The sequence below is a fragment of the Gasterosteus aculeatus genome, chromosome 17, assembly GCF_964276395.1.
Source record: "Gasterosteus aculeatus chromosome 17, fGasAcu3.hap1.1, whole genome shotgun sequence".
Classification (NCBI taxonomy): domain Eukaryota; kingdom Metazoa; phylum Chordata; class Actinopteri; order Perciformes; family Gasterosteidae; genus Gasterosteus; species Gasterosteus aculeatus.
The window spans coordinates 17,948,454-17,971,722 of record NC_135705.1 but is presented as its reverse complement, the minus strand read 5'-3'; the positions used below and the strand labels follow the sequence as shown (position 1 = coordinate 17,971,722).

Here is a 23,269-nt window from a genome sequence, read left to right as displayed (position 1 = left end):
CGTATTTGCATGTGAAGTTTTTATTAAATGAACGAGTTACACGTGGACTGGTTTGTTTCTGCAGGTGTGTTTGATTCGACCACCATGGCCGGTTCCGGGGAAAACAGCGGTGTCACCCCTCAGTTCACCGGCGGCTCCAGCGACGCTTGCTGCTCCGTCAGAACCACCACCATTCGTCTCCGGGACCTTTATGATCCCAAGCCTCAGCCTCCCAAAGCCCCGGTCCGGATCCGCCCTCCGGGTCCGAGGCCCCCGTCGGTGAAGCAGCTCAACCTGAAGCAGGGCTCGCCCGGTGACCCTGCTACCGAGCCCGTCGCCAGGAGACGAGCCCGCTCCCTTCCTTCCTCTGCGGAGAGACAAAAGGCGCAGCGGAGCCTGCAGGTCCGCTTTGTGGACTCTCTGGGCCTCGAGCTGGAGGACGTCAAGGTGTTCAAAGTTCAGGAGCCCCCCTTGATTCCCCAACACGTGATGTTCAGGTTGCTGATGAGCTCCGAGCTGGCTTTCGCCAAGTCGTTGGAGCTGTCCCTCCCTTACTTCAAACCCTGTTTCCCCGAGAACGTCGGCGCTCAGCCGGACTTCCTGGAGCGCCTCGGCGCTCAGGGCGTGTGCCTGGAGCAGGTGGTGTGTTCCGAGCAGGGCATCACGGGCACCGTGCGAGTGCTGAACCTGTCCTACGAGAAGCGAGTCACGGTGCGCTACTCCTTCACCGACTGGAGGACGCACACGGAGACCGCGGCGTCCTGGACGGAGAGCGGGCACCGCGCCCCGGAGACCGATTCCTTCAGGTTCCGGCTGCCTGTCCCTCCCTTTCTCCTGCAGCCGGGGGCCATTTTGGAATTTGCCATCCGCTACCGCGTGGCGGGACGCTGTCATTGGGACAACAACGGCGGACGCAATTACAAGCTGTGGTGCCACAGCTACACGGTGACTGTGCCGAGGGAGTGCAAGGACAGCATGCTGCACTTCACCTGAGTGTCCACCGGGGGGGCTGTTACACCTGCACAGGATGCAGGGGGACAAACAGGCGCAGTGCTTCAGGGGAACCGTGACCTGCTGCTTCCCTGAGCCTACTGCCGGCGGAAAGGGAATGAAGCGTGAAACGGTTCCTCTTGTGTTGAACGTAGGAAAGGTTTCATGTATTTGTAATGCAACAGTAATGAGCAGTGAAATAACTAAATGTTTCAAACTCCTCCCAGCTACACGGTTATAAACTCTTTACGCTTGGACATGTATAAATATAAATATAATAGAAATATTTTAACAGAATATAAAAGGTGAATTTCCATTTTGAAGTCCCACATACAAGTAAAATGACTGAGCATAATTTCCTGTGACACTGATGATTGAAGTGTTCCTCTGCAGCCACACTTATGGACACTAGATGGCCTCCTTGCTTTAATATGTTTCAACCCGAGCTGTAAAGACCAGGATAAAGGTCTGGACTTGAGTGGAAAGACCATTCCAGATCATTTACTTCTGGAGTGGAGTCACTACTCAAATCAATCAGCTCCACAGTGTAAATATCAGTCCCTTTGCCGGGTTTCTCCAATTCAATACTAAAAGCAGCGTGGCCGCTTATATCTATAAATCCCTTCAAGTGACGACATCACCTCCTCTAATGAAACAAGTACCGTACTGTACATTTGCTGCCTTGGCCTCATTGTCTCCTCCCTCATTGCCATGAACAGAGCCTTTCAGCTTGTGGTCAATCTTTTCAGAAAAGAAATATACAGCACTCTTCTGAAATATGCACTGCGTTCAGCCAGCTCCTGCTCCTCTGTAGGTTGCTTGTAGTTGCTGGATCCACCGCGTGGCAGTGACCGCGAGGCTCGCCGGGTGGAGGCACGTGCACGCCAGCCATTGGCAAAGTGCAGCGCGGCCGCAACCAGAGAAGAGTCTCCTGATGCTCCCAAACCCAAACTAAACATCTCCTGTGTTGTTTCCCCCGGCCCGGGTGCTCGTTGGTATCCATGTTCCTCATTTGTGGTCCAGTCATTGCCAGCGGGCGTGTTTTTTGGGGGGCCCGCCGTGCGGAGGCGAGCTGTGTTGGGGGAAGACGCCAAATCAGGAGGCCCCGTGATGCTCCGGGGAACTGGCCAGTGATTGACATGTAAGAAGCATACAAACGGATGCATCATTACTATGATTTAGTGACATCTTTAAACCCACCCAATGACCTGTGTGTCATTTTGGGAATATTATTGAAGTCTCAATAACTGATTTCATCTCATGAATATTCATTTGTATAACAAATGTCTGCATAGCGCGTTTTTTCTCTCTAAATTATTTGTTGTTTTAGTTGAATGAGCGTTTTATTTATGTCTAAAAAGAAAAAAAAGCCTAATTGTCATGAATCAATCAGGCGGCTGAAGGCGTAGCTGGCAGAAAGCAGGCGACGGGCTGAGCGGCGTGACGCGCCGGCCTGGCGCGGGACGACTGATCGCTGTGGGAGAAGCAGACTGCCGAGCAGTGGATCACATGCAGACGTCCTGGCAGCTCATCAGAAGATGTTCTGCTCCCGTCGGCCGATTAGGCCGCACACACGAGAGCACTTAGCGGCATGATGTCGGGACGAGGACAATGAAGACATGGTGTGGGGATGTTTTTGCTTTGAGTCGGCGTGAGCTTTGTGCACATGACCAGAAACACATCTCTGTCCGTCTGCTTCAAAATGACTGACAGTAAAATAAATCTAAAAATCTGTGTGTGCTCCGTGTCCCCGAGGATCGGACGCTGCGGATTGTTCTTATGCAACGCAGGATCATTTACTGGCAGAGGGAATATAAATGGGAAAAGATGAAAACTATTTATAATCCTAAGCCTGATTTTGAACCAGAAGGTGATCCCGCTTACTGACCACAGCGGACCAAGTGTTCAGCGTCCTCGTCCATCTGAGGGACACCCGCAGGTGAGGACATCCCCTTCCCGGGCCGAGAGCGAGCGTCGTCCCCCCCCGGCCCTCCCACGCTGCTCCACGGGGCGATCTGGGATGATCCGGCCACCCAACCCGCCCCGCCGTGCAGCTCTCTGGACCGTGAGATGGTCCGGTCCAGAAGCGCCGTCGCCATCTGTTCCTCCGCCAGCGCCGAGGACGGCGGCGGTGACTCACCTCACGTGCGCGTCGCTGTCGGGGAAGAAGCTCAGCAGCAAAAAAACTGCACTGCCAATGCGACCACGCCTGGGTTCTATTTGTTAATATGAGTATGTGGTTTTGGACCCACGCCGCCGCCGATTGTCCCAAAGGATTTGCAGTGGGTCAGAACTAATCCTTTGATTCTGGTTCCCCCGTCGGTAACACGCAGCGGAGAGCAAACAGCGGCTGGATCAACATCTCGCTCCAAAACCGGAGCCGAAGTCTGTCGGGTGGCCTTGTTTTCTCGAGGGGATTTGAACGAGGCCCCCGAAGCAGGTCACCGAGCTTTCTCTCTCGTGAACGAGCGGCCGCGTGATCTCAGGTTCAACTCCGCTTCCACGTTATTATCCGCTTACCGGGACGCCGAGATAAACCCAGAGGATTACAACCCGTTTATGATGCTGAGTCAGCGGTCAGCAGCCTAATCGGACCTCTCGGAGCGCCGCGCAAAACACAGAGGAACATAAAACACGGACCAGGGTTGTTACAAATTGAAAACCTGTATTGTGCAGACAATAAATAGTGCTTACAAAGGGAATTCTGTCCTTTACGCAGACAAAGGTTTTCTGTTTACACTGTCGATATGAAACGCATCAACTGCATCGGTGAGAGTCACACACAGATCGGAGAGGGGGGGGGGGGGGGCTACTAATACTGGAGTGGGACGGGTCGACTCGGTCGCATGCACATCATCACCCCCCCAATCCCCGCTCTCCCTCCCGTAGCATGGAAAAAAGGACGTCTTTCAAAAGAGACGGTTTATAAAATAAAAGTCTTTGCTCGTCCACATGACCTCGAACTCTGAAGGGAGGGTTCGGGGAGCCGATCCCCCGTCCCGAGCAGAGGCGGAGCTCGCCGCGTGCGTCCGTGCCGCACGACTCCCCTTCTTCTAGAGACATAGCCTCCAAAGGCCCGGCTGGACACCGGTGCCAGAGCGCCCACTGACTGTGGGCCACGGCGCCGGAAGACTCCGTGCGAAAAAGGACCATCGGCAACTCTTCACAGAAGAAACCTCGCTATGGCCGGTGGAACCTGCGAAGGGGGAGATGGGGAGAGGAGAGAGTTTATGAGCGTGGGGCCGAAATTATTCACCCATCAAGGTTTCATCAATCATACGGTCTATTTATAGCCCGGCGGTCAGTGCGTTTTAGCTCCAGAGAACCTCGGAACAAGCAAAACGTGAGCTAAATATACACAGACATCCATTATAGTGGAGAGGTGGTGCAAAAGTGTGCGACTCTCTCCTCTCGGGGGGGCTGGCTTCAGCTAAATTTAAGCCCCGCAGTGCGGGGCGGCGCTCTCATTGGCGTGAGAGTGGCGAGTAATGCGCTTTCAGCTCTTTACACAATGTCACAGTGAACCCTCTCGGACGTCGTACCGACAAAAAAAGCAAGAGCAGGGCGGTAGGACGCCGCCGAGGAGCTTACCTCCAAAAGCGCTTTGCCATTTTATTCCATAGGACGTCGCTCTGTGAGGTCACAGTGAACTCGACTTCTCTCATCAATCCGATCACTGCATTTTTACTGATATTCTGTCAAAGTACCCACGATAAAAATGGACTGTCCAGACGGACCCCCGTCCCCCGTCCCCTCCCCCAGGCCAGACTCAGACTGACCTCGTCAGATGCTTGCTCGAAGTATGAACTTCCATCTCGTTGCTTTTGAACTCGTTCAGCTCCTTCCGTATCGCTGCCTGAGTGGGGAAAAGACAGGGAGACCAAGCGTGAGCCCAGAGGTTCCCCTCAGCGCTAAATTTAGGTGGTGCGGCTCATATTCAGGTGCGCTCTGCTGTCCGGAAAATGACGGTATTTTGAGTCCGAGTTTCATTCGGTCACCTTGTCAGCCGCCGACAGTCGGGTCCAGGGCTTGTCGGCCCGCCGGTCGTAGTCCTGGGCTTTGGCCACTTCCACGTAGTCGCTGAAGCGAATGAGGATCTTTCGGTCTCGCAGCTCGTCCACCGTGGGCCGCTGGTTCAGCTGGAGAAAGAGGATCAAGGTTTTTTTTTTACCGGTTGACCGTCTCCGTCGGTGTCGCCCGAATGTGGGATTTGATGGGGCAAACTGGTGGGATCAATGCAGCCGCCTACCTTTCTGTTCAGCCGCTGCTTGATTTCCCTCCTCTCCTCCTGTTCCAGCTGGTCATTTCTTTCTGTTGACAGGAAGAAAAAAAGAAAAAAAGAAAGGAGCCGGTCAAAATCCCTAATTCACTAAACTCCACTAAGTATTAAGGGTTGTTCAGAGACGCTCGGTCACTGGCAGCAAACGTTAAGTAAACGCCAGGCTTTATTTCACAGCACCGGAGAGCTGATGAAGTCTGCCCGACGCAGCTAACGTGTGGATCCTCCTCAGTGAGCCCGTCTGACTCACTCCATCGCTGGACCGGCGAGTTCGAGGGCGAGACGACTTGCGGATGAGAACCTCTTAACACGGCCAGACGCAGCAGAAAGATCAATAGATCGTCACTTATTTTGGGACGTCTTTTATTTTGCCGAATTTGAGCCGTTGAACTCGTTTGGCAGCTTGAGGCTCTGAGTACATTCCACTCTCTGGGGGCGCAACGGGAATGCCGACCTTGCATTTTCAATTAAAGGCTGTTAGTTTGAGACGGGGGTCAGTGAATGCGTTTAGCGGGGCGGCGTGTAGCTTGAACACGCGGGTGGGGGGGTGAGTAATGAGAGCGACAGCTGCTCGGGGGATCACAGGTGGTCCGCCTTGAATGGGGGAGGCAGCGTGGGGGCTTCATTCCTCCGAAAGCTGTTCTTGTGCAGGAAGCGGAGCTGCTACTTCGCCAAGGAGCCCAAGTTGTTTTAAGGATTTTAAACACCGACTCGCCACTCGAACATCTCGTCTCTGAGTCGAGGGACATCGGGTCAGCTTCAATATTTGTTCATGGGAATGGTATAAATGAGGAATTATAAAATAAACAAAAAAAGGTTCAAAAACATCCCAAACAACTGTTGAGTCTTCAGCATGGACGGACAACAGTCCCACGCTCGAACTAAACTAACATAGTAGACTCAATATTTGATGAAAACAACACCACAGAATTTTAAGAATTTTAAGAAAAAAGAACATCCAATCTTATTTTGAATTACAACAATAAGTAATGACATTTACTTTTTACAACATTAACTGGATAAACACAGTAGACGTGAGCTCCATCATCGCAGACACACATGATCTTTATAATAATGCTTCGGTTGAACTTACGCTTCAAGATGTTCCGACTCTCCAGCTCCTCCACCGCCGGCCGCTGGCTCAGCCTCCTGCGGAAAAACACCAGGATTACGTTCTGGACCATCTCGGTCCCCTGGCGCCGCTGCTTCGTCTCTTTCGGTGCCTCCACCACTACTTCTTCTTCTACTTCTGCTGCTGCTGCTGCTGCTGCTGCTCTGGACGCTGGAGCCGGTGCGCCGAGCGGCGACACCCGCGCATCCACAACATGACTTTCCCTGCGAGAGCCGCTCGGTTCGCTCGTAGTCCGGCGGAGGAGAGGAGCGCTGTGAGCCTCCTGCTCACCTCCCCGCCTCCTCATGCACAGCACTCATGTGAGGGAGGGAGGGAGGGGGGAGGGCACTAACACACAAAGCGCAGCAAAGGGCACCAGCGTGGTCTCAGGAAAGTACTTAGACGGTTGTTACGAAGGATTGTTACCAATCTTGGTCATGTGGGTTGTAACACTTTTGAAGGTTATTGAAGTGACAACGTTTCAGGAGTTAAAATATAACAGATAATATAAAGTGAATGCAATATCCTTCCTGGAAAAACAGATAAAGCATAAGAAGACAAAGAGCAGGATAAGCCAAATATGTAATGGCTGAGATGTGCTCGGCAATAGATCATTTCTGCTGGGTTTATCTTTTTAATCTTACTACAGCATAAATGTCACAATTTCCAACACCAGTTGATATCTTCAAGTTTCTTTCTGGGTTCAAACCAGTGCAAATATGTTTCATATTTAAATATTTAGCAGAGAAAAGCCAAAACATCTTCACGTTTACGAACAGCGGTAATCCGAACGAGTAGTGCGACGCGTCACGGTGATGCAGCCGTGTGGTCACGAGGCTCCGTGTTGAACGCGACACGGCGGCCTGGTGCTCAGCCGTCCACCTCACTTGGCTTCTCGGGCCCCCTCCCCCCCAACACACTCACTGACAGGACTCATTTCAGAAAGGAAAACCCTTTGAGCTCCATGTTTCATCTGTCCCAGAGCTTTCCTCCTGGTTGTGTGAGTGATGTGGTTCCTGAGTGGTCAAAATGAAACTTTTTTTTTGTAGATAGTTTGCAGCAACTTAAAAGCCCAAAATCTCAGACTGCAGTGCTCAAACAACAGCTCACCTTATATCAGCCAGCTTTAGACAGATGAAACTAAATCACTGCCTTTTACTAATATCACGTTTTCTCTCTCCTGTGGATTCAGCGGATCCTTCAACGTGTTGAATGGATTTATGTTCTTTGTAGGAAGTTCAAACGTTCCGCCAGAACACAACCACCACGGTCACTAACTAATATTAATAGAACCTTTTATAAGCGGCCCTGTGAATAAGGACACCTAGCGTGGGCGCATCTATAGCAACCCCCCCCCCCCCCCCCCATGTCCCGTGACAGCTTCAGCTCACAAAACAGCAGCGTGGCAGCTGAGAGGGGGGGTGGGGGGCGTGCTAAGTGGAGCAGAACCGTAGTGGGATGCGTGGTCTGCAGGACAAAACCTTTCCGGCCGATTTGCTTCAGGTCAAGTGGGGAATAAAATCTATTAAAGTCAGACAACTTCTGTGGCTTAATAAAAATGAAATCCAGTCAGTCAGCCCGTTTCTATTCGGCCGAACCATCCCAACGGGCCTTTAGGTCACTGCCTCCCGCGGCAATGAACTCGCCCACTCCGCTCGGTCAGAGGTCGAAGTTTCTCGTCTAGCTTTGCGGAGAACTGCCCGGCGCGTCGGAGCGATGAGCTGCCTGCGAGAGGAGGTGCTGATGGGAATGTCAGCTCGTGGAGGAGAATGGGAGCCACTGAGGCGCGGCCTAATCGCCAGCCTCTTTGCCCCGGGGGGCAGGAGAGCCGCGCTCGGATGTGCAGTTCGGATGGGGGGGGGGGGCATTGTTAGAGGAACCCCGTTCAGCCGCAGCCTACCAGGAGCTCGCCGTTTATGTAACTTGGTCCAGGACTCGCTTGTGTGCAAGCGTTGACCTGGATGTCTCCCACTGTTACTGGCGCAACATGAATATGAAACGCAGCTTGGATTTTTTTTAGATTTCACGCCAACACACACACATTTAGTCATGGAAAAGCTCAGTAAACCACTAAAGAGCCTTCAGACTGCCCTTTAAAACTCTCTGTTCAAAGGCTGGCGGTGCTATTGATGGGAGATGAATGGGGACACATTCAAAGCCTCAGACCCAATAATCAAGTCTGTATGTAGCCGTTTGTCTCCGAGGCGTCGCCCTGCGTCTCGCTGGATGGTGTCTGCGTCCCGCTGGCAGCACGGCGTGGAGGAGGCCACCTGACTTCCACCGTGTAAGCTAAAGCCCCATCATGTCCACTGGTTCCATTTCAAGTCTGCCGACATGTAAAAGCAAACGTTTTGCTCCGAGATTTAGGGCACAGAACACGGAAACGTTTGCAGGATTACCTGGTTACCTGGTGTGTGTCGGGGGACAATTTGTTGAGGTGCATATTGTGCGTGTCTCAAGAACTCGTATGTGACCTTTCTTGGGAAACTCGTGACCTGACCAAGTCCACGGTGGCATCCTGCCTTCCGGATGGGGCCTGGACAGACCGTATCCTGTTCTTATCTCCTCCCGTCCATTTCTGTCCGTCCAATACGATTGACTAGGTCCCATTAAGAGAGGGTCGCGGATGTTCCCAAACGACATCTGTTTACCACTTATCTCCCTTTGTGGGGGGGGGGGTGAGGGTCTTCTTCCTTTTCCCTCTTCCTCGAACCTTCAGAGATGTTTAAAAGCTCCTGGTCGCTCCTAGAAACTTCAGATCTTCCTGCTCCTTTCAGGGGAAGGAACATTCTGTCCCTTTCCAGCTGAATTGTGGTCATTTGACTGTCTGTGCTTACGACTTGTGCTGATGATTTCTGTATTCTTTAGCGGTTTTTTTATATTCTAGTTAGTAATAAATACTTAATCACAAAGCAAGTTTGAGATACTTTTGATTTGTCACAAGGGCTAAATCCACAAATTTCCACCGCAGTGTACACCTGGTTACCCTGGCGACGTACCGGTTTGGAAACTACGGCCGCTGAAGGAGGAAACCGGAGCGTCGTAGTTCTTGGCTTAGCGGCGTGGGCCGAGCTTCGCTATTGGACGTATCGCTATTTGTGATGGGTTTCACAAAGAGAAGCTGAGGTTGATGGCGGAATACAAAATTGGATGACGTGATGGACAGAGTGGAAAAGTGACCAAAAGGTCACCGGGGTTTATCGACTGGGGACCATGAATGTCCCGGGCCAAATGTCCCGGGCAAGGCGGACGGGAAATCAATTGGTCAACGCAGCAGATGTAACCTTGTTTTTTAAAAAAATCACGCCGATCCTGTTTGCATAATGAGCGCTCTCTCGGTCAGCGGGGGGGTGCTGGACTGGGAGAACTGGGGTTTGTAGCCTCAGAAGCGTAGCAGTGGGGGACAAGCGAGCCGATCCAGTCACACGTCACGGGTCACGCCTCCTGAGCAGCGATGGTGGAACCCTAACTCGGGGGGGGGCTTGTTAGCAAAGGAGTGGGTTGCTGAGGCTTTGAGACTTTTGACGTTTTCAATTACAGGGTTCTTGCAGCTCGATCCCACCCAAAAAAAAGGCCTTTGTATGAAGTTAATCACTGCACGTGGGACAGGGATGGTCTAAAGCGGTGACAGCATGTAATTTGAGCGCTTCACGTCGTGCCACCCGCGGCTATTATGCAGGCGGTGTCATGCGGCGCTTACGTCTCTCCAAACTGCTTTATGCGGCCTGCCAACTGGATTGATGCCCGCCCGTGATGCCGCTCGCTATAAAAAAAAAAAAGGCACAGACCGGAGGGGCACTTCCTGTTTCCTCACGTGAAACCACGCAGGCGAAAAACGACGCGCCACCGCCTTCTTCGCGTGAACCCTCGGCGGACTGCAGACGTGACGTGGCCGCGCGTGGGTGGAGGAGGGAGAAGAAAGAAAAAAAACGCATTCAGCAATGTTCAACGCCGCTCCGTGTTTAAGAATGAGAACGCAGAAGGCAAAGTGTAACCAAGAACAGCACACAACGCCGGAAGACGTAATCTTTGCGCGCACACACAAACACTTGTGTCTCACCGATAAACAGACTGATTCGTATTCTATAGGCGGGGGAGCAGTTTGGACCGGTTCCACCACCATCAACCACAGCTGTATCACACTGAAGTACACGAGACAGGAAGGCGACTGGTTGCAGCAGATAAGACCTTACGGACACGTCTAGTATCATCAGTTTGATGTTAGCAAACGTGAGACAGATGTTGACTCTCTACATGACCCGACCTCTACTTACACTATGCTATTATTTTAGGGTCCCACTGTTATTTTGCAGTACTTTTTTCTCTATTAACAACACTGAGCACGTCACAAGCTTAATTTGGTTGTAATAAAATGTACATTATGGCTCCACAATGTACCATTCTTTTAATGAAACAATTGTAATATCACAAACAGGGATTTCTATCAGTTGAGAAGAACTGTTAAATTTCTCAATGTTCAATACATAACCAATAAAAGAATGTTGGAAATCATTTCTTGACTGAGTGCAGTCAGTCATATCTTTTTACTTATATTCCTGTTATAAAACACATCCCTTAATCTTGTTATATCATGAGCTCATCTGTGTCCTCTAAGCTCCCACTGGATCTTTTTTCTAATGCGAAAGCTTTTTTCTCTTAACAACATTCTGTGATTTTCGTTGATTGTGAACTGAAAAAGATATAAATGAGAAACAGATTCTGAGCACTGATTCTCTTTTGTTATCATTCTGTAATTAAAAGCGCCCTTCTTCCTTTGGCAGAGTTACCACGTGGCAGCAGAAACGGTGGCTTTAGTGGACAAAACGTGTATTATATAAAGCATTACATCAAAGAAAAACAACAGGGGGAGGTCAAAACAGCAGCGGCTATGGATTTCCTTTAGAAGTTACCTTTCTCGCCCAATCAGTGGCACAGTTTGAGCTGGTCGTCTGGAACCGCCGGCGCCGCGCGGCCCGGTTTGTGCATCAATCTCGCTTTACTCAGTTCACTGTTACGGTCTAAGATGGTGCCGCGTCTTTGTTGTACCGGACATGATCGCTCTTCACTCCGGCCTAAAGCACAGCACTCAGACATGTATGGACTTTATCAAAGCGATCGTTGACCTGGGGGGGGGAACACACGCTGAGCGTGCATTAACATTGCATGGCAGGTGAAAGGGATTATGGAGCGGAGAAATATTCCCTTCAATTGGACCGGGTGGCATCGGACAGCCTCGGTTGCCTGGCTGTCCACTACATACGCAGTGTTCATCATACAGTAATCCTGTGGGGGGGCATTCTTACCAAAAAGGGTCACGTTGTCTCAGCAGGTATCCCTCGGGCTGCGCCAGGGGGTAATATTTGGACAAACCAATAAAAGCCTCTGGTCTACGAGGCCGGACTCTCGATGGAACTCGGCCCCCCAGCACTGCTATTTTTTAAAAGTCTACACACTACATTTTCCCCGAAAGAATTCTCCGGAATTCTTTTTGCGGATGGAAATTGTAGAAAACTTTTTGTCCTGTTTTTAGGAACGCAGACCACTTGTGTTTACACGCTACATCTGCACGTACTGCCGCCGTGCGGCTTCAAATTCCGTTCCTAAAGCCAATGTAGCAATGAGTTTATCTGAGGACCATGACATTGATTTACTTTAAGTAGCCTCTCGCTTTCTTTACCCTTGGATCTGCTTCACAAGGGAGAGTTCAAACTTTTTGGCCTATTGTAACTGCCAGTGGGTGCAGTGGCTGATGCTAATCCTATTTTTATGTTTACTAGCTATTGTAGTTCGTTAAAGCACTTTTAAGCATAACCGCTTTCTGATCGATCTACATTCCACCAAACAATAAGTTGCATACTGACAAAAAAAAGCGAAAACTATTAAACTGACTTTAACTGACTATTAAACTGCACACCAAAGGATTCCCGAACGGTTCACTCCTCCTATGTTACCGACCAACGCTTTAAAGAATGCTTTGAAAATACGTGTCATGTAAAAAGTAATAAGAAATGTAGTTGTCTTCTGAAAATAGCATCCACACATTGTGCCGGAAATTGCTCGCTAAAATCTCGCTAAAATCCCTGCAGTGTTATAAAGGAAGGGCCTCGCATTGTACCATTATTCCAACAATGTCCTCACTTGGCGGGTACAAACTGACGGAGCCTGAATAAAAGCAAGCAACGATGGAGATGAACATCATCGCTGCGTCGGGCTCTCCAGGAGAGCGCCGCGGGGGAGAGGAGCGGGTCCAATCAGAGGGGAGCAGGGGGGGGTGATGCGATCTTTCCATCCGAGGGTGCGGAGGCGGAGGAAAAGGCAATGTGAGCCGTGACGTACACAGGCCATTGATCCTGGCGGCTGCTGCTGCTGCAGCGTTCGGCCAACTGAAAGCTAAATTTAGGAACAGAGGGTTCCCTTCTGCTGCCACCCCCCACCCCCCCGGGCCGGGCCGGGCCGGCCCGCTGCTCCGCATTCTGCTGCTGCAGAGCGCCGCGCTCAGCTAACGCACATCAGTGCAACGCGGCATGCGCGTCCGTCGACGCGTGACGGCACCGCCGGAAAGAGCGTGAACACAATGGTTTTAATAGTCAGTATAGCCAATCAAACGTAGCAGACCTTTGTACAGAGTACAGAGTATTTTGGTGACCTGTCTTTCTAACATTTGAGCTTATTGAAGTACCGAAAGGAAAGCGGGTTCTGTATGACTTAGATGTGATGATTGTCACGCTCTCTTTTCCTACCGTCAAACGTACTAGCATCTGGACTCCCCAGGAACCTACGCCAGGATCCTGTTTGTGGACTTCAGCTCTGCCTTCAACACTATCATCCAGTCTCTGCTGCAGGACAAACTCTCCCAGCTGCACGTGCCCGACTCCACCTGCAAGTGGATCACTGACTTCCTGTCAGACAGGAAGCAGCACGTGAAGCTGGGGAAACATGTCTCAGCCTCTCGGACCATCAGCACCGGTTCCCCCCAAGGCTGCGTTCTTTCCCCTCTGCTCTTCTCCCTGTACACCAACAGCTGCACCTCCAGTCACCAGTCCGTCAAGCTCCTGAAGTTTGCGGATGACACCACCCTCATTGGACTAATCTCTGGTGGGGACGAGTCCGCCTACAGGTGGGAGTCTGACCATCTGGTGTCGTGGTGCAGCCAGAACAACCTGGAGCTCAACTCTCTAAAGACAGTGGAGATGGTTGTGGATTTCTGGCGGAACAGAGCCCCACCCTCCCCCATCACGCTGTGTGACTTCCCCGTCACTATTGTGGATTCCTTCCGTTTCCTGGGCTCCATCATCACCCAGGACCTCAAGTGGGAGCTGAACATCAGCTCCATCACCAAGAAGGCTCAGCAGAGGTTGTTCTTCCTGAGGCAGCTGAAGAAACTCAACCTGCCAAAGACGATGATGGTCCACTTCTACACGGCCATCATGGAGTCCATCCTCTGCTCCTCCATCACCGTCTGGTACGCTGCAGCCACAGCCAAGGACAAGGGCAGGCTGCAGCGTGTCATCCGCTCTGCGGAGAGGGTGATTGGCTGCAATCTGCCGTCCCTGCAGGACTTGTTCGCTTCCAGGTCTCTGAAGCGAGCTAAAAAGATCGCGGCCGACCCCTCCCACCCCGGACAAAAACTGTTTGTGCCCCTTCCATCTGGCAGGAGGCTGAGGTCCATCAGGACTACGACCTCCCGCCACACGAACAGTTTCTTCCCGTCGGCAGTCGGGCTCATCAACAGAGCCCGATCCCCCACTGCCTGACTATAACACTCCACCGGTCACTCCCTTCACACTGCACATGCCACTTTAACTGTAATTCATCACTTTGTCACTTGTCACTTTGTCTCTTGTCTATTACTTGTTTGTTAGTGCACTTTATGCTTAATACTTTTCTTTAACTTTTTAATATTTAACATTTTTTTACTTTATTCCCTTGTTTTATACTAACCCATAGCCTTAGCCTTATTCTACTAACCCATTGCATTAGCATTTCATTCCACTTTATTTTATTACTTGTGCACTGTTGTCTTGTCTGTCTACTGTCGCGCACTAACCGCCAAGACAAATTCCTTGTATGTTTGACATATTTTGGCTAATAAATGTTTCCTGATTCCTGATTCCTGATTCCTGACTTTAGGAGGTGCGTATTCCAGAACAGAAGAGCGTCACAGCAGTGTGGGAGTGCAATACGGCTCTGCAGAATCTGCAAATGTTTTAGAGCAAGAGACAAAGGGGAGCCGCGAGGGCCCCGCCGGCTCTCTGCACGTAGACACACAAGAGGGGTGGAGCTCATTACAACCGAACGCTGCAAGACATTTTCAAAAAAACGGGTTACAATTGAGTTGAACGAACTCCAGCGACATGTGGGCGGGACACGGACAATCTGTCAATCGCAAGTTAAATGAACAGAAGACTAGCAGAAGAAACTAGAGGTTGAGACCATAAACGTTCATAATGTCCACTGAGGGAATAAACCAAAGCAAGCTGCCCCCTGCTGGTCACCTTTCTCGGGCCAGCAACCTCCACGCACACGACTCGGTCCCATTGAGCACGACTCAGCCAACAACACATGATTCATCGGGCTGGATGGACGGATGTTAAGAGAGCGGGCTGGGGAAGGAGGGAGTCTGCTTGTTGTTGTTTTTTTGGGGGGGGACTATGTGCAGTGTAACAAGCCGTTTTATTATCTGCATCAGGAAAACCTGGCGACACAACCAGCAGAACCAGAGCAAAGCTTCCACTTATTTGGACCATGAATGCCCAATATGACAGCTTTCCTCTTGTTGCTGTGCGAGGGGGAGGCGGGGCGCGTCATGTGCCCCCGGCGGTGCCGGTGCCCGGCGGGACGGAGAGAGACGCCGGCCCGCGAGCATGCGGTGCCGTCTCCACCCGGAGAACAATGGGATGACCTCGGCCGCCCACAGCTGCGAGGCTCCTGTCGCTCACGGGCAGCACCTGACAGAGCGGAGCCGCGCTGCACCCGGGAGCGTCTGGGACCGGGACCCCACTGGGACCCCACCCCCCACACCCCTCCACCCCTCGTGGTGCAAAAAGGGGCACAGAATCATTCTGTAAATAGCCCAAGCCTCTGATTCCAGCCCTCGCTGTGCGTCATGGATTGTCTCCAGAGAAGAGACAGAAATGAAATGTTTGCTTTGCCCTCACAAGTAGCACAGTTATGTGCGGCTACCGTTGTGATGCCTTGCGATTGAAGAGAGTCAGCGAGACATTTCCACATCTCACAGTACTGAACACGCTCTGTTATACTCCGATGAATAGGGTGAGAATAGAACTTGTACGCTTTAACCTACACAGCAGGATGCTGCAGCTCTCTTTGACGCGAGAGCATTAAGAACGTCTGCTTCGTTTCCACCGGCAACATGTTGGTTTCACCACCGTCACTCCCGGCTTTGCTTTCACTCCCATATGAGATACCAAGATAAACTCCTTTGTTTAGTGCTTTAAGGGTTTTGTGTGGCCGAGGTGTAAACGTGTCCCCCGCGGTGCTTCTGAATCTCTTATATATGTTATATTTCTGGTGAGCTCCTTTCTTTTACTGTGACAACTCAACGACTGCTGCTGATACGAAGCCACTCAAGGAGGAAGATATTTCACGGCTTTCTATGTTGTTTTATTAGTGTCGACAAGTTTCAAATGCAGTTGTTTTAGCCATTTTCTTAACAGATTGTTCATCTCTGAATCTTACTTTTGTTTACAACGGAAGTAAAAATAAAACAGATTTTTAAACATTTTAAACTGTCAATCAGCAGTGCTTTCAAACTGGGCACTGCAGCCATTAGCGTACTGGATGGGGACTATTTCCAGCAGCGCAATGATACTCTCATTCATTCTCATGTCCGAGGGACAAGAATACGGAATATGAGCCTAATTGGTGTCTCTTTACTGTTCCGGTCAGCAGTCACCGCAGAACTGAGCCGACCACGTGACCGCGCTGACCCGTCCTCACCCAGCACTGGTTTTATACTGTCCCCAAACCTCGGCCAACCCTGCTCCCGCCCCTCCGTGGGACACACAATTGATCGGCCTTGTGTTTTCATTATGTAAGGGTAGGTTTACATAAGCACCCCCTTGGTGCTCGCTGCAGACCACAGTGCCTGCAGCGTCCCTCTGGTAGGTACAGGAGTTCAGTAATTGAGTTCACGCCACACCACCGCCGCTTGCTGCTGCTGCTGCTATTCCACGTCCGCCCGCCGGAAGTCGTCCCAACGTGCGGGCGGAGCGGCTCACGTGGACCGAGGCGTGCCTGGAGACCGCTCCTGCCCGTGCGCACGTGCACAAACACGCAATCCCCAGATTGACGAGCAGCTGCGAGATGCCCGGGTGAGGACGGAGGAGAACAACGGCGCCCACGTGGAGCAGAGCGACGCCGGGCCCGGCAGCTTTATTCACCCCCTCTGAGCTCAGGCTCACATTTTTTTAAATGGATCGGGGTCGGTTCAAAGTGCTCGTCCCTCTAATTAACCCGCCGTGGCGCCGGGTGTGGTTGACACCGCGCCCGGGACACGTGGGTTCATCGACGCCGCTGCCGACCTTCGTGTTATGTAATCATTATTCCCAACATCGATGAAACGGTTGTTGTTGGGCCGAGGGAATAAATATTTATCAGCTTTTCATTCATTAAATGATTTGAATCATTAAACTGAATCATCATCCCGAGCCTCATATCTCGACTTGCACAGAGGTGCAGAGCAACCAACGACATTAACTGAATTACTGTGCTTCAGTACAGTTCGGAGGTACTTGTACTCAATATTAATACTTTCTGTTCTCACCTACTTTATACATTACTGCTGTTATTACTTCTACTGAAACAGCTCTACGGACAACATTCATTCAGCTGGAGAATTTTGAAATAAAAACGTGTGAGTATACAACATTCCAGTGAGGAAACCATCTGCAAGGTCACATTCTGGAGCTCGTGAAAGAAAAAACGGGCCGTTGCTGTTTTTAGATTTGTCATCCTCACCAGCACCAACTGAAAAAACCACAGTCGTGTCCAACACGTAGGATTTCCATTATGTCCCCGAGCGATGACATTTGTAGCGTCGTGAGCAAAGGTGAGAAGTTATGAAATGCCATTTTATTCATTTATTATCTGCGCATTTTGTTGATTCCTCTTCAACTGTAAGGAAACACATTTGGAGATGTTCCTCCAAAAAGAGCTCGCGTCTCCTGAACTGCCACTACGTTAGCCAATGCTTACGACTGATGCTGTAGCAGCCAGCAATACGCTTTACCACAGTGTTGTAGTGTGATGAGAGGGAGAGCCATGGGGGGGGGGGGGGGGGGGGTCTGCACTCACTTGGCCAGCTTGGTCTCGATCTGCTGGCGGATCTCCTGCCGCTCCTGGTCGCTGCGCACGGGGAAGATGTTGCGGTCCTCCAGCTCTTGCTTGCTGGGTCGGTTCCGGAGCTTCACGGCCAGCAGCTCCTTCCTCATCCTGCGCGGGAGGGACCCTGTGGGGCGGAGCAGCGCGGGATTAGGGACAGCGCCGCCAACCGCGAATGGATATTCAAAATTCACTTTTCACAAATTTGTTCCAGGTGAGTAGAAAATTCTAATTAACTGATAATTCAGTAATTTAGTTAAATAATCTTTTTAAAGCGCAGGCCGCTGTGCTCCGCCGACCCCCACCAAGCGGAATGAGGCCAGCGGATAGTAAGTCGACCACGGCGGATAGTAACAATAAAAGGGGGCCGTCTACGGTCAGCTGACCCACCGGAGATGACCGAGTCGTTCCAGCTGTCCTGGTCGTTCAGGTACTCGTCCAGGCGCCAGTTCTCTTTGTTCTCGTCCGACTGCTTCCTGCCCTCCGACTCCCCGGCCGGCTCCCTCTCTGTGCTGGACGTGCGGGACAGACGGCCGTCCATGCGCCGCTTCAGGGAGGAGCGCGCCTCCTTCGCCTGGAAACTAACCGCACACACGGCAAAGGCAAGCCGAGTCGATTACAACTTCCATCAGGGTGGTCTCGTTTTATTCGTGTAAATAGAAAAGTGTCATCTACGGCAGATGGATAGTATCGTCTCTGGGAAGAGAAGCGAACGGCGCGCGGGGAAGTCTGACCTGTCCTGCCGGTGTTTGGTGGCCAGGGCGCGGTGCAGCTCCTCGATGATGCAGCTCGGGGGCAGCTGTGAGTGCAGCGCCCCGAGGTGCGGGGACCCGGTGGGTGTGAGGATCCGGCCCCTCAACAGGGAGCCGTGGGGGTCTTTGGGAAGAGTGAAGTTCCGTGGTAAGGTGGCCGGGGACTTCTTGACTGGAACCGAAGGCGTACCTGGGAGAGGAAAGAAAAACACTGCTGCAAAAACCAGGGGGGAGGGGCTTTGCATCGAGGGGAGTGGAGGGGGGGGGGGGCGGGGGGGTCGGCCCGTGTTTGACTCACAGTCAAGGCTTCCCAGTCTGGTGAGCGGTTTGACCGCCACTTTGGGCGGAGGGGAAGTGACGACCCGACTGGGCGGGGGGGCCGGCACCGCCGCCGCCGCCGCCGCCTCCCGCTTCCCTTCAGCAGGCTCCGCCTTCGCGGCGGGCCGCTCGTCGCTGCGGTCGCTCAGCGAGGTGCTCTCGTCCTCTCCGTCCTCACTCTGGTTCGGATCTCCCGCCGTCTTTGAGTCCTCCGTCACATCTTGCACTGAAAGGAGACACAGCAGCAACGGTGATGCTGGGCTTGTTCGGTCTCTGCCTCCCCCTGGTGGACGGGGAGGGACATGTGACGCGGCGGCACCAGTTTAGCGCTCGGCAATTCATCTTAAATCACTAGCAGGAGGCTAAAGAAAGAAGAGTCTTCTTTTGATGCACAACAGTCAAAACTTAAGACATTCATTTAAAACCTCCAAGGGTTTACTCTTGGATTTCCTGAAAATGGGGCAAACCCTGACAAGAACAATATGTCCAAGATAAAAGACAAAAATGATGTTTATTTCGCAAGGCAATATTTGCCTTCAGTGTAAAAGCACAAAGAAACAGGAAAGCCCCCCTGCTGTCTAAAGGCCTTTAGACATAAAAACCCATCGAGTGTCACGTCTCCTGTTCTCTACCTGTCGAGGCCTCCAGATCGCTGCCCAGGTCTTCGCTGGTGCTGGCCAGCGGGGCCACGGGCTCCTCGTCTCGGTCCTCGGCGTCGGACTGAGTCGGCGTGTCTGCGTCCTCGCCGTTGCCCCCGCAAGCCACATCCGAGTCTGTGCACAGAGGAAGAGGGCGGGAGTGAGCCGGCACAGCGTGGCATCATGTGGCCGCCCGGAGTCACATATGTGTGTGTGTGTGTGTGTGTGTGTGTGTGTCTCCTTCTGCACCTGTCTCCGTCTCCCCAGGGCTCCTCCTGACGAGGTCACCTCTCTTCTGCCGCGCAGCTGCCTTCTTCTCCCCGGCTAAACAACACAAGCGCTAATTAACGGAACGGACACAACGCACGCACAAACAAAATAACAAGTATCCCACGTGCGCCTCCGCCGCTCACCGCTGGGGGGCTTCAGCTTCTCGTTTTTCTTTTTCCTCCACTTCCAAGGCTTGAAGATGCGTCCCAGGCTGGCCAGCTTGCTGTTGCGGCGGACGGGAGGCGTCCGGACTCCCGACACCAGGCAGCCCGAGTGCAGCGCCCTCTGCTGGTCCATCACATCTACCACGCAGAAAAGGAAGGACGGCCGTGAGTCACTCTGGAGCCGCGGCCTAATGTCTAACCGGCAGCGGGGAGGAGACAGAGGATCGCATTGTTTGTGAGCGACTCACGTGGTTTCAGGGCAGCCAAACACCCCCAAACACCCCCCCCAAAAACACTCACAATACGTGGCTTTTAAAAAAATAAAAAAAAGAGAGACATGCAGGGAACAAATACAACAAGCTCCAGCTTCTTTTAAGGTCGACGCAGCGGCATGCTGGGTGGCGCTCGGCTGCGTCCACTCGCCCCGTCTGTTTACGCGCGCTTTGCTTTTTGACGTAGTGGCCAGAATATATTCCAGTGTTTTCAAATGTGGGGGAGGGGGCGTTGCACAGAGGCCTTTGAGGCCTCCCGAAAGATGGAGACAGGCAATCAATGGCTATTCCTCTTAGCGCCTACTTGGACTCCTCCAAGCACTCTCAAAGTCTGCGGTCTGAGCCGTAGAGGAGGGATCGCCGGGACAGACAGAAACACAGAGTCTGGCTCTGACACCTCAGGGAGCTTACAGCCGAGCCGCGGGCCGCAAACACTCTCCTGCGTCTAAATCCACAACATCTGCTCATTGACATCCCTCCTGGAAACAAATCACACACACGCGCTGATCCCCGCAAACCCTCAGGTACGCAGCGAGCCGCTCCGCAGGTGAGGGACGTGATCAGGCGGTGGGATTCCCGTTTGTGGGGGGCAGGCCAAACGCCGAGGAAAATGAGGAAAGTGAATATTAAGAATAAGGGGAAAGCGGTTCTGCAGCGTGCTGCAGGGAGCGGCCGGGGGGGGGGCTTCGTTTGTGTGGAGTAGGTGCGACGTCCTCGCGGACACACGCCGGTCAAACAGGTCATCGGTGGGCTCACGTCAAGAAAGGTCCAGGGCGGGGGAGGGGCTGCGGCCGCAACTAACAGATATTTTCTATATATTATTCAACCTGCCATGTATTTTTTTCAAATGGTCAACCAATAAAAATAACCGCAGTAAAATCCTGAAGCCTAAAGTGAAGCTTTTTTTTGTCAATGTCAATCTAAAACACAAAGGAATCAAATTTAATTGCACACAAAGAAAAGCAGAAGATCCTCCCACTGGAGTAAGAACACATCTTTCGGGCGGAACTTATTCTTGAACTCTGCTGTTCACGGAAACCATGAAACTAGAAGCTGCAGCTCTTTTTCACCAATCATCCGCCTCACTGCATTTGCCGACGCAATAGAAACGACCAATAGTCTGATGCAATTTAAGACCAATCACTGCTGGTCCAGGACCAGCCGCTTACTGACGCATTGGCCCTCAGAGCCACTAGACCTTAAACAATGTGAAGAAGGAGAGGAGGAGAAAAGGAAGCCGGTCAGTTGCCCCAGGTCGCGTGGACGCCCGCCTCTGATGACGAATCCAGGTCAAGCTTGTAGTAGCTGCAGCAGCGCAGCCAGGGTCAGGCTGCCGTTGCCACGGTTACCATGCTGGATGCTGCAATGGGGAGGGGGATGGGGGGGGGGGGGGGGGGGAGGCCCCGCAGAGGCAGAGAATCACCATGGCATGAGGAATAGGTAGTTGCTGGGTGGATGGGGAAAAGGTTGCCACACACACACACACACAAACAAACAGATGGAGGAGCCGCAGCCAATCACGACCCGGAATGCAGCGATGCATAATGTAAATCAGGGAGCCACTGGATTTTATTTTTTATTTTAATTTTGCAAGTTGCGCTGAAATTTTTAATCAGTGTTTTTTCTTTTGGGTGCGCCTTTGGTTGCAAACGCCGGGAGAAGAATCCCCTTTAGAGCAGGAGAGAGCAGAATGCTTAAGTTAAATAGTATAACGTGGCCGACAGACACATTAGTAAGCCCCACTGAGGAAGAACAGAGCCACTGGGAATGCCCCAGCATCCCCAGCATCCCCAGCACGCACATCGCGTACCACTTTCTGTCGTGAGTTTAACGCTCCCGGGGAAATAAAATACTTTTTATCCCTGTGGAGACAAGTCGCATTGTAAGGTATCAGATGTTCAAAAATAAACAAGGATATCGACACTTAAAACAACTGAAAAGCATTGAAGTTTAACCCATCATAATCTCGCTGCAGAACAAGCACACGAGGAAGATTATCGCACCGACTCCACCGCAGGACTTCAAAGCAGCGGTCACTAGAAAACTACAAGTCCCGGCGGGCGCGCGACTCCCGCGAGCTGACTTTCAACGAGTGCGATGACGTGCAAATAAAAACACAACGTTACGTACATAGCATATGACACGCAGCTCTCCGGTCGTCCTCCAGCTCCCGGTGTTCATACCACCGTGTTCCGCCGACCGGGGCGCGCGCGCGCGAGAGAGCGCGCTCTCGCGGCGGATTCTCGCGTTGGATTCCGTGAAACGAACTATTGAAAGACAGTAAACGTGAGAACGTACTTGATGTACCAGGTGGAAAACACGTCTGGAGTGGTGTGTGAGCGGCGAGGCGAGCGGTGGGAGTGAGCGCCGACCAAGCGGGAGACCGCCGTGTCAGTGTTGATGGGCCATGCGGACCCCGCCCCTCCGAGGACGGGAGGAGGAGGGCGAATAAACAGGCACACACTCCGCATCGCCGTCATCCTCCCCGACAGCAGGTCACAAAGGGTCACCGGCGGATACAAGTGCTTTGCGAGACGGCCACAGATGTGTTTATTTAATTAAATGTATACTGCAAACATTAGTATTTTAATACTAATGTTAAAACAATTGACAGTTATTGATCAAAATCTGTCTAAATGCATAAATAACGATACCCTGGCTGCACACATCAAAAGGTAATATTTGTCGACTTGTCTGCAGAATGTTTTGTCCGTACGCCCGTCTGGCATTTCGGATTAACACAGCAGCCTCTGAGAGACGATACCTACACACAGTACATCCCCAGGGATCTACACGAGCACACGTGGATGATAATGGATGATAAACAAATCATCACACATACGTAGACGTAAGAACAATTGGAAATAGGTAACTGCATTATCACGGATCATACGACTTTCATATCCTCTTTAAGGATTTGTTCATTATACCGCGCAGGGATCACAACAGGCACTAAACCAAAGCTTTACGTTGGCACACAAGCATTAGAGGCAGAGAGGTTGTTTGGGTCATTGCAAGCTTAATGCAAATACATCCGCAGCAAGTTTCAAAGTTTCTCCACATGAGAGCACTTACAAGTTGTGTCTCAGTCATAATTCTTTTCCGAGTTATTCGGTTATTCCCACAGTAGAGGACCGTCCAACAGATCGTTAT

At 51.7% G+C, this 23,269-nt stretch overlaps 2 protein-coding genes across 4 annotated transcripts in view; one reads left to right on the top strand and one right to left on the bottom strand.

Annotated features, from left to right (window-relative positions):
* Positions 1 to 84: 84 nt before the first annotated feature.
* ppp1r3db (protein phosphatase 1, regulatory subunit 3Db) lies at positions 85 to 1,640 on the top strand. The gene has a single exon (XM_078091659.1). The coding sequence runs from the start codon at positions 85 to 87 to the stop codon at positions 970 to 972; it is 888 nt and encodes a 295-aa protein (XP_077947785.1). The 3' UTR covers positions 973 to 1,640.
* A 1,977-nt stretch (positions 1,641 to 3,617) lies between these two features.
* The window catches only part of phactr3b (phosphatase and actin regulator 3b), a 29,720-nt gene continuing 10,068 nt past the window's right edge, over positions 3,618 to 23,269 (bottom strand). Inside the window, exons 1-13 of one of the 3 annotated variants that reach the window (XM_078091657.1) lie at positions 22,247 to 22,556; positions 19,824 to 19,982; positions 19,660 to 19,734; positions 19,405 to 19,545; positions 18,753 to 18,998; positions 18,437 to 18,644; positions 18,093 to 18,283; positions 17,676 to 17,829; positions 6,342 to 6,397; positions 5,219 to 5,280; positions 4,968 to 5,108; positions 4,749 to 4,825; positions 3,618 to 4,165 (exon numbers count right to left, since the gene is read on the bottom strand). In XM_078091657.1, the coding sequence (XP_077947783.1) occupies positions 4,150 to 4,165; positions 4,749 to 4,825; positions 4,968 to 5,108; positions 5,219 to 5,280; positions 6,342 to 6,397; positions 17,676 to 17,829; positions 18,093 to 18,283; positions 18,437 to 18,644; positions 18,753 to 18,998; positions 19,405 to 19,545; positions 19,660 to 19,734; positions 19,824 to 19,982; positions 22,247 to 22,253 (1,533 nt within the window). In that variant the 5' untranslated portion in view covers positions 22,254 to 22,556 and the 3' untranslated portion in view covers positions 3,618 to 4,149. Of the gene's footprint in view, positions 4,166 to 4,748; positions 4,826 to 4,967; positions 5,109 to 5,218; positions 5,281 to 6,341; positions 6,398 to 17,675; positions 17,830 to 18,092; positions 18,284 to 18,436; positions 18,645 to 18,752; positions 18,999 to 19,404; positions 19,546 to 19,659; positions 19,735 to 19,823; positions 19,983 to 22,246; positions 22,557 to 23,269 lie in introns of those variants that run through there. The other 2 variants (XM_078091656.1, XM_040204500.2) reach the window with 2 other exon arrangements.

Bases quoted from the DNA above. Each gene is read 5' to 3' on its own strand.
- ppp1r3db (XM_078091659.1), top strand. From the start codon at position 85: ATGGCCGGTTCCGGGGAAAACAGCGGTGTCACCCCTCAGTTCACCGGC.